A 10754-nucleotide genomic window follows, 5' to 3' on the forward strand; every position below is an offset into this window, starting at 1 on the left:
TAAAAGCAGTTGAACTTATAAGCAAACATGACCGTACTTTTCACTCTTTATAGGTGTGCTCCGTATTCAAGCACGGTCGTGGTACTTTAATTTAGAATCAAATTTTAAAATTTAATTATTAAATTTTGGAAGTTTGGATCTAGATAAAATTCAGAAAATTTGAAGGAAGTTTCAACTAGGATTTTGAAGATTGGTAAAATCAATTTTCTTTTCCAAAGATAAAGTTTATCTGTCATTCCACATCCTATATAAAAAAGACTCATGCTCCTAATAGACGACTTTCTTCACCATCTTTCTTTTCTAGAATTCTGACTAATCCAACCATTTAGAGTTATTAGAAAGTGGAAGATTATTGGCAAAGACGACAAACATTCCTTTAAAATTCGAATAAGTAATTGAGTGCCTCTTGAAAAATGAGAACTCATTTCATCTTCTGTCCCTTTAGATTTCTTCAATTTAAATTCTACTTTGTGTTTTTATAGATTTATTTACAATGCTCTTTGTTGTTTATTTTATTATAAGTACCTAAATCTATAACTATAATTATGGTGGATCTTATTTCATCATCTATTTAATTTTTATATTTAATAAAAATGTTAGTTTTTCTTTAATATTTAGTTTTTATCCTATTGAATTAAATTTTACATATTAAAAATTAATCATCCTTAACATCTCATAATTAGTTACATCTAGTCGTACCACGTTTAATTAATAAAACTATAGAATAAAACAATACAAAGTAAAGATAAATCAAATTTAATTATTCTCTTCCAACTATTATTAAATTAACAAATTCATAAACTTCTTTTGAAACTATTCAGCAAGATCTAATATTCCACATTTTTTATGTTGCTTCGTAGACATGTTTCTTAGAGCATTTTGAATGAATTCACAAAGCCCTAGTTTGGGTTACTTTTTGTCAAATCTTTAGGTTTGTTTGCAAATGAAGGACTTAACATGTTCAAGACTGAAATGCAAATATCAAGAAACTACAAGAAAAATAAAAAACTAATCCGCACTTCTACAACCCCCGATATTTCTTGAATTAAATATCTGTACATTCTTTTTATGTATCAGACAAAGTAATTAAAATTAAACCAAAAAGAATAATTGAGGTCTCATTCATATATTATTATGGATGTGATAAATCACAAAATTCATAACAATATAATGTAGGGATTAAAAAAAATTTGGGTAAGGATTCTTTGAGATTCAAAAAAGGAACCGATACTTATTTCGATTTCGGATGAACGAAACCAATAGAATGAAATTCAAAAGTTCTACATCATGAACTATGTAACATGAACATCAACTTCAATTATATGGACCACGACGGAATGCTTCAACTTCGACCAATCAGCATGATTTGCTGTTTCCAAAATTATGCAAATTCAAAAAAGTATTTAATGCAAAATCAAACGTTCAAACCCGTTAGCACTTTCTCATTCTCAATAAGAAAAATTGATGCCTGTAAAATCGTTCAAAAGTTGAAGTAGCACAAAAATTCCCTGTCAGGCCATGAGCTTCTAACATTCTATTCTAACTTCTTTAGTCTCAAATCAGACCAAAGAGATCATTTTGAAAAAGCCAGAGCTAATAACAAAACGATAACCTATTGGCCTCTACCATTTTGAAGTAAATCGTTAAAATTATAATAACTAAACAAATTTTAGCTATTGGGAAATGACACTATCAGCAACAGAAGATACAGAAATTCTCCTCGCAGGACGAGAAGATTTCTTTACATAAGAGGAATTCCACTCCCCGCCATCTTGAGCATAGTAGTCCATCGGATAATCCCCACCAAAATCCCTGGTTCCCTTTGCATCACCGCAGCTACACTTAGAGCAAGAATCACTCTTCTTGCAACCTACAACATCATCACAACCCAGTTTTGGCACCACAGTTTTCTCCCACCAACCAGGTATCAATCCTAGTGCAATATCTGCCTCAAAAGGAGTAAGAACTGGTTTCACAAAAGCATCCCCCCAGTCAATTGACAACCTAGGACACGCAATCTGAATCCAAGCATCAACAGAGTCTTCGAAAAGAGCAATCCTCACAGGGCTTATCTCAGACATCAAAATCACAGTATAATCGAACCTTTTGTCCCTCATATTCTTCTCCAACCTCTCCAGAATCTTCGGATTCCCTTGCCTACCCAGAGTCCCCAAAACAACACCCCAAGTCCGAGCCTCCCCTGCTTTCAAAATCGCATTTTTTCTCGACTGTTTCATACCCACGTGATCATATTCCTCCAGAAACAACTTCCCCATATACGGGTCATACCTGAAAGCCTTAACCGCCGGATTCGCTATCATGAATGCCTCAAGGTGAAACCTTCCATCCGCTACGAACACCAAAACACTCTCACCACTATCATCATCGAGCAAATTCTTCGACACTTTCGGCGCAGTGCAGCCAAGAACTTCACCGGCCGAAAGCGGCTTCGATTGGGGGATCAAAACCCTAAATCCTAATTTCTCCAATTCGGGCTTTGCCGCCCGAATTGCAGAGGCAAACTGAATGGTACCGGCAACGACAAGGGTTTTGGCGCGGGATTCGAGGTTCAACCTGACGGTATCGACGAAATGGTCAACGTTGATTTTGATATCGACGAAGACGTAGAGGCAGGGGATGGTGGTGGAATCAATGGGGACGAGGCAGCTGTGGCCATAGTGAATGAGGAGATCGGCGCCGAGTGCGACGGCGGAGAAGTCGTCGACACAGCAGGCGCCGTAGGTGACATCGCCGAGGATGAAGCAGCGAGATACGGCAGCGAAGGTGGTGAAGATGTCGGAGAGAACGAGGGAGTACATGAGGAGGCCTTCAGGGAATTGGAGAGCGACGCGCTTAGCGCCGGTGGAGAGGACGCGCCAGACGCATTTGTGAACCTCGAAGTTGTAGTTGGATGGGAGAACGGATATGGCGGCATTGAGGAGAGGGTCGTTTAGGATTGAGTCAGGGATTTGGCTCTTAACGAAACGTTTAGGCCTTCCAGTTTTCGGAGCGTTGCTTGGTTTGTCAGATGTTTGGAGGGAAAGCTCTGCTTCTACCTTACCTTCCTTCAACTCCATCGACTTCTGCAACCCTTTCTGTTCCTCTTTCTCGTAGATACTAGATAAATATACAGATTCAGATTTACTAAACACTGTTTTTAATTAGTGTAAAATTGTAAATTACTTTATCTGTTATTACTAATTAGTAATATTGAATATTAATCAAATATATCATATTATTATTGTAAACTTTCAAAGTTTATAATAATATTTTTTATTAAATAAAATTTTAACTAACGAAAATAATTCTAATATTTAATATTTTTATCTGTTAATAAATTACTTTTTTAAGAAAATTAATCCATTAAAAGATTATAATTTTTAATTAAAAATTATAAAAGTACATTAATAATATTTTTAAAATATATATTTAATTTCTTAACCAATGGCATATCGTTTTCCTTAATTCTTACTTTTAGTTAGTTTTATGTTTGTGAAAGAACTGAAACACACTTACGCTTCTAATTTGATAAAAGATAAATAATTTTATGGGTAATGTTAACGAGTTTATAAAAAAATCAATTTAATTTTCATAAAATATTTATATTTAATATTATTACATATTATATAATAAATTTAAATTATCATAAGTAAACGAAGTTAGTAATAATTAAATTTTTGTTTTAAGAAAATTTGAGTTTATAAAAAATTAACTTTCTATGTTTTAAATATTCTTGATTGAAAAGGTTTTTTTTAAAGCCCAACAAGACACTTAACATTGGGTGGAGCCTGAGTAGAGTTAATCAAGAAATAACTAATATAAAAAAATTTAACAAAAAAATTAATTAAAAACATTTAAAGTAAAATATTATTATGACAAATAGGAAAAAAGAAAGGCCTTAGATACAAGGGAGAAATAAATTTTTATTCCCATGACGATCGGTTTGATAAAGCAGACTTTGAAAAAAAAAAATATATACAACACAGTGCACAACTATCTAATAAAAAAAAAAACACAATTAATTGTAATAAGATTTTACCATCAATTATAATTGGCTTCTATGATATTTGCATAATAATATTTAATAAATTTTTATAATAAATATAAGTTTGTCAACTAAATTGACTTCTATATAATTCAAATTAGAATATTTAACTAAATCTTTTCAAGTCAAGCATATACAAAATATGTTAATTAATTTATTTTATTTATGAAAAAAAAATCCCCAATTAACAATGTGATATTTAAATCAAAATCACATCTAAGTAAAAACAATTTTTTTCACCTCCAATTAATAGTTTATAGTAATTTTATCTTAATCTTACAGTATTATAAGTATATTTGAATTAACTTTTAAATTGTGATAAATCCACCTTTATTTTATTTTATTTTATTGCTACAAGTTACAAATTTTATATTAAATTTACGTTTACAAATTTTTTTAATATTTTCTCAGACATGCAAGTATCAGTTATGAAAAGAGAACCGTGTGTACATCATAAAATATAAAAATAAAATAAAAAATAAAAAATAAAAGATGGCCATATTCTAAAAAAGTGTTCTTGCAAAAATAAAAATCAATAAAATCATTAAAAAAAAAATGAGGACGTATAAATATAAAACCAGGTGGCTAGGTACGGTCCACGGTCCACATAATGTCCGGTAATTCCATATTTAAGAATATTTCACCAATAATTCCTAAAAATGCTTTAAGCAAGCCAAATAAAATTTTACAATATTCGTAAGAATTACAACAGAAAAGAATTGTTGAATTTCACGAAAAAAGCACAAGGGGCAAAGATCTTATGAATTCTGAGCCCAAACTGACGATTTAGAAGCCATCTCAAGCATTTTCATTCTATGGTAAACTTTAAATTAGAAAGATACTCTGTTATGGTACATGTGCTGAAATGCAAACAGTGGTGATAAGGCAAATGCATTAATTAACAACTGAATATGCGGTCTCCCCATCACATCTTGTTTCCCATACAAAAGGACACCGAATCAAAACCTGAAAGATGCACACGTTTAATTAGATAAATTAACCCAAAGTAGCATCGTAAATTCTACAACTCTTGTACCCGGATAACATTGGGCAAAAATCAGTGTTCAGAGATGTTCCCCTCAAATCAAACAGGACCTAGATGAAAGAAAAGTCGCACCATGATCAGCGCACCTTGGACAACGCCGATGCAATGCAAGCACAATGGATGGAGAATCATTGCACATGCAAGCATAGGCTCAAAAGACCCACCTGCACCAATAGTGAATGATCAACATGAAAGGTAACAATCCAAAGGATAGAAATTTTGAGCTATTAAAAGTTAATAAGAAGCAAAGCATCTTGAGTAACATTAGCTGATATGCACAAAAAATATTGCAAATAGTTTCATACATGCAAAAACACGGAGACAAAACAAAACAAAGAAACGATGGGTTGGACTTTCCCCAATAATACTCATACCTGTATGACAACGAATGGGTAAGAAAGGCAGACAATATGCGCAACATGTCCCAGATTGGGGCGCGAGATAAGAGTGTTTAACAGAGTCCCATTATGCCTTCACGTTGACTACCAAAAGTAGATTTACTCTTAGGTTGCAGAACTTTTAAAAAAAATAACTAAACAAAAACATCACTAAACAAATATCACCAAATTGCATGCTAAGAGATCTTATTATATACCACTAGTCAAGTCTATTCCAATTTAAACTGAGAAAAATAGTATCTATATCAGTTCTGAACCTAAAGAAATCTACCCACATATGATGACGGAGAAAACCATTTAATCCAACCATCCATCCAGCCAAGGATAACTCTACACCTACTGGGCTATAAGGAACAAAATAGAAAAACAAAAACTACTAAGCAGGACAGCCACATTTCCCCTTCCCAAGTAACATAAAGCTTATAAACAGCCACCATAATATAATTAGTAACACTAAGCTCAATTAGAATATGATCTTACCCTTACACAACAGAGTATTTGCCAGGTTGAGTTCCACCAGGAAGTTGCAAAGCCTGATTTGTGATATCTTCCAGTACACGTTTCAACTCTGCTTTAGCTCTCTTAACAGACTGCTCAGTAGGACCTTCAATGAATAAGTAGAGTTTGCGTTCCCCAGGTCCCGGGATTTTGCCAGGTGGGAAATACTGCCCCCTGGTGGTAATGGCAGCTCCAGTCCACTCAGAAATGGGGCCTAAAGTTTCCTTGTGTGTAACTTTCCACCGAGCATTCTGAGGGAAATCATTTATTTCCAACTCAGCCTCATAATGTTCTGGCAATGCTTCTGATTGTATTTTTGCTAAATTGTGTTGCAAGTTTATAGCAGCTAATGCTGCTCGGGCTGCCCCATCATTTGCAGCAAGGGGTAGCCCAGTTCCAGGCAAAACTGTTGCAGTCTGGAGACCAAGAACAGCTGGCAAAGAAACAGGCAATCCACCATTTGAAATCATCTGAGCAGCAGAGATGGGAGTAGGCAATGCAGGAGCACTCGCTTTAGTGGCAGCCAAAATCTGAGCAAGTGCAGGATGCTGTGAAATATCACCTCCAGCCTTCCTAATACCTTCATCTTCATCTTCAGAATCTGACTTGTCTTCTTCAAACCCATATTCCTTGGCTTGTGCTTTCTTTGCTGCTCTCCTCACCTCATCTTCCTCTTCATTAAATTTAAAGCCACTGCCTCCATAACCAGTCCCATGTGCTTGTTCCAGTCCTTGATTCACTTTTGCCATAAAGCTATCAGCAAGAGCTTTCAGATCATTGGGAACAATCTGCTCAGATAGTTCCAAGGCCTTCAACAGATCAGGTGCATATCTTGCCTCTTCCTCAGAAATAAATGTAATGGAACATCCCTTTCGGCCAGCTCGGCCAGTACGCCCAACACGATGAACATAATCTTCATAGTGGTTCGGAACATCAAAATTGATCACCAACTCAAGCTCCTTAACATCTAATCCCCGGGCAGCAACACTTGTTGCAACCAACAAACTGCATACATTGCTTTTAAAATCAGATATTGTGGATTCTCGGTCTGTCTGGTCCTTAGCCCCATGGAGAGAAAGGCATGGATAACCATGCCTGAGCAGATCCTTGAACAAACTATCACATTTTTCCTGTGAGTGGACAAATATCAAGATTTTTCCTTTCTCATACCATTCCCCCAATATTTCTAAGAGTCTAAGGAACCTCTCATTTTCTGGCCTCACCTCAACTAGCTGTGTTATGTCTTTGTTCACAACACTCCTTCCACCCACTTGTATTTCAACAGGTTTATTCAAAACCTTTCGAGCCAGAATTTCAACCTGACGGGGAAAAGTAGCAGAGAACAGAACCGTTTGTCGATCCGGCTGAATATTCTGAACAATTCGTGTGATCTGAGGTTCAAAGCCCATGTCAAACATTCGATCAGCCTCATCCATGACTAGATAAGTGACTCTACGCAAGTTAGTTATTTTTCCACTACTGGTGCATAGTATGTCAATCATCCTACCAGGAGTACAAACCACTATCTCAGCACCACGTTTCAACTCACTAATTTGTTGAGCAACACCAGAACCCCCATACACAGGCACACATCTGAGACCCATTACCTTAGTGAACTTTTTTATGTCACTGTGGATTTGCTGAACAAGTTCCCTTGTAGGAGCCATAATAAGCCCAATAGGTCCATCTCCTGCAACAACTGGTGGCTGATCCTTGATATGCCTCAGCATTGGCAGAACAAAAGCAAGTGTTTTGCCTGACCCAGTTTTAGCAATCCCTATGCAATCTCGACCACTCATGATTACAGGGAGTGCCTGAGCTTGAATAGGCATTGGCTTTTCAAAGTTCAACTTTTTTATTGTCTCCAAAATTTTGCTAGTAAGTCCAGTCTGGTGCCATGATTTTATAGGCTTTGGCACATCCTTTCCATGTATCTTCAACTCCAACTGCTTCCTGTATACTGCAGCTTCTTCAGGAGTCATCTTTGAGATCTCCTTCACTTCAATATAAAAAATTTTCTTGAATGGCTTATAATCAATCTTTGAGTGATCAACTAAAGAAAGCTTCTCAGCTTTTGTCTTCTTCACTCTTTTCATGAACTCATCATCATCCTCATCCAATGGATCTTTCTCGATTTCAAGATCTGCATAATCTGAGTCAGACTCTTCACCAGGAATTATTCTGCCAATAGACTTATTTGAACCTTTCCTAGACTGTGCACCACGACTATGCTCATCCCCTTTATCTTTGGATTTCAAATCAACATCTTTATCAGAAACTGATGATGTCACAGCATTGTTCAGCTTTTCAACTTCAGGTAGAACCATAGAATTCATGAAAGCATCCAATGGATCAATTTCCTCATCTGCAGGAGCACCAGCAGTTCCATCCTGTAAATCAGATGCAACTGTCCCATTATCAACATCTGCCACCATCAAATCTCTAGGTTCTTGATCAGCAGGTTTGTCATCCTCATCTACATCCATAGCTGCATCCTGCTTCCCAGTACCCGATCCTTCTTCATCATCAGATTCCCCTTCAAGCGTCCAGGTCTTTCCAGACTCAGGTTCATTAGCACTTGCTTCACCATGCTTTTCTCTTTCGGCTTCTTCCTTCTTCCTCCTTAGTTCTTGCCACTCTTGAACTCTCCTCCTCCGCTTTTCCATTTCTTCATCCAACCTCCTTTGTTCATCCTCCATCTCCTCTTCACGAGAAGGTTTTCTCTCTTCGTCTTTGGTATCTGAGTCATCTCCACCATTTTTTTTTCTTGGACTTGCTTCTTGCTCCTCTAATTGCCTGTTTGGCTTGCTGAGACTCTTTTCCCTCTCTCTCCTCTTGTAATCATCATCCTCTTTCCTATGCCGCTTCCTATCTCTCTCCTTGGATTCACCATCACTGTAATCACTATCAACTTCCCTACGCTTCTCTCTCTCTCGTGCTCTCCTCCCCCTTTCTCTTTCCTTTTCCTTCTCCCTCTCGTGATCCCTCCTTTCCCTCTCCCTCTCTCTCTCTCTCTCTCTGCTCCTCTCCTTATCCTCTTTTCTTCCCCTCTCTCTTTCTTTCTCCCTTATTCTGTCTGTTCTCTCTCTTTCCCTGTCTTCCCTCTCCCTTTCCCTTTCCCTTTCCCTTTCCCTTTTCTTGTCTCGAGCTCTTTCCCTGTCCACATCCTGAAGTCGTGTCCTATCCTTATCTTTATCTTTGCGCTTCTCCCTGTCTCTATCATACATGTCTTCAGAATCAGTACTCTTCTCTCTTTCATGTCGTCGGGACTCACGGTCCCTCTTCTCCCTATCCCTGTGCCTCCCATCACTTCTATCCTTACCCCTATCACGATCTCGATCACGGTGATTCTTCTTAGAATCCCCTTCTTTCACTTCATAATCTTCCTTCCTTGATTTATGCTTTCCCTCATCCATTGCTTTCTCCTGCAAACCCACATCTATGTGTCAGTGATGATACCATCCTGCATACACAGTATTTCTAAACCCTAGAAGACAAACTCATTCAAGATGCACGCTGATGCATATTCAATGTAAGGTTAGACTGCTTCAAAGCAATTAAGCACAACAAATACTTTACAAAAAGGGAAAAGCATATACAATAAGAATATATTGTCGCATCAATGCAAATCAATACATTAAAACAGAGCGTATCAACTAACACGGTGAAGCATCCGGCAGAAACAGACCTAACAGGAATTTTAAACCGTAAACTAGGGATTCAAATTCGCATGATAGAGTCGACCACAATAGAACACGAAAACCAATTGCAATTGAAATGCATGAGTAAATGAGAAACAAAAGCATAGTGTTGCAATGAAGATAGAAGTGTAAACCTCGCGACGCGGCTTCAAAATCGGAACGATAGAGAGAAAGAAACGGATTTCTGAGACGCGACTTGGCGTAGATGCCAAGCTCGTGAGCTAGGGCACTCCCTCGCTGCGGCAGCGAACAAACCACAACGGAACTACTTTCTGTGTCCCAAAGCAAAAACACAAAAACGATATAACATGTGATAAACAGTGAATTATGGATCCCGTTTAAGTTAGCGTCACTATTGACAAAGATTTTGCTGCTAATTGTCTAATACAATTAAATATTTTTTAAAACATAAAAAAGGAAGTGAATATCATTATAATTTATTATTTATTATTTTTAAAATTTATTATCATTTGTGTAAAATAATAGATATTTTAAATTTTTGTAAGAAGATATAATTTTATTAGTAAAGTTCTCTTGACGATAATAATTCTAAAAGTTTAAAATTTACTTCTATTGCAATTGATTACCATTGAATAATAGTGTTAGAAATACCAATATTTGTCAAAAATATTCAATTGAACGTGCCTTTCAATTTTTAATAAATATTTTTAAAAAATTGCATATTTTAAAGTTTGACATTATTATGTAAAAAAAGTCCTTATTAATATTTTATTTTTTTATCTCAAAAACAAAATAACTTAATCTAAAAATAAGATAATAGTTTGTTTCTTAGGTAGTCATTTTAAATAATAATTTAATTTTTCTTTGTTAATATTTTTTGGTTAGATCTTTTAATTTAAAGCCTTAATATTTTAATGTTATGTTTTCGTATTTGTGATTTTTTTTCATCAAACTTTTCTTTAAAATTTTGTTAGAGACTTCAGAGTAAGGTGAATAATTAATTATATTACTTGAACAATTAAAACTTCCATTATATACTAGTAAATATACTTGTGCATTGCACAAATTTATATAAATATATTTATATTTTTTATTAATTAATTTAA

At 35.7% G+C, this 10754-nt stretch overlaps 3 protein-coding genes across 8 annotated transcripts in view; 1 reads left to right on the top strand and 2 right to left on the bottom strand.

Annotated features, from left to right (window-relative positions):
- Positions 1–4338, top strand: part of LOC113869153 — a 31548-nt gene extending 27210 nt beyond the window's left edge. Inside the window, exon 21 of the transcript XR_003505470.1 lies at positions 4328–4338. The gene's annotated coding sequence lies outside the window, so the exon portion shown is untranslated. The remainder of the gene's footprint in view (positions 1–4327) is intronic.
- On the bottom strand, positions 1413–3093 carry LOC113869154 (2-(3-amino-3-carboxypropyl)histidine synthase subunit 1). The gene has a single exon (XM_027505332.1). It carries the CDS (start codon positions 3075–3077, stop codon positions 1674–1676), a length of 1404 nt encoding a protein of 467 aa, XP_027361133.1. The 5' UTR covers positions 3078–3093; the 3' UTR covers positions 1413–1673.
- Positions 4339–4567: 229 nt separating the features above from the next.
- LOC113868528 (DEAD-box ATP-dependent RNA helicase 42) lies at positions 4568–10002 on the bottom strand. Of its 6 annotated transcripts, none has more exons than XR_003505388.1 (5): positions 9822–9985; positions 5969–9411; positions 5465–5572; positions 5177–5254; positions 4660–5011 (listed from the first exon to the last, which is right to left on the bottom strand). XR_003505388.1 is itself a non-coding variant. In XM_027504178.1 (3 exons), exon 2 carries the CDS (start codon positions 9400–9402, stop codon positions 5971–5973), a length of 3432 nt encoding a protein of 1143 aa, XP_027359979.1. In that variant the 5' UTR covers positions 9403–9411; positions 9822–10002; the 3' UTR covers positions 4568–5254; positions 5969–5970. The 6 variants fall into 6 exon arrangements, 1 of the variants encoding a protein (XP_027359979.1); XR_003505387.1 differs by having other exon boundaries at positions 4792–5011; positions 5163–5254; XR_003505386.1 differs by having other exon boundaries at positions 4638–5254.
- Positions 10003–10754: the final 752 nt, after the last annotated feature.

This window comes from Abrus precatorius, unplaced genomic scaffold (genome assembly GCF_003935025.1).
Source record: "Abrus precatorius isolate BTA unplaced genomic scaffold, Abrus_2018 Scaffold6, whole genome shotgun sequence".
Classification (NCBI taxonomy): Eukaryota; Viridiplantae; Streptophyta; class Magnoliopsida; order Fabales; family Fabaceae; genus Abrus; species Abrus precatorius.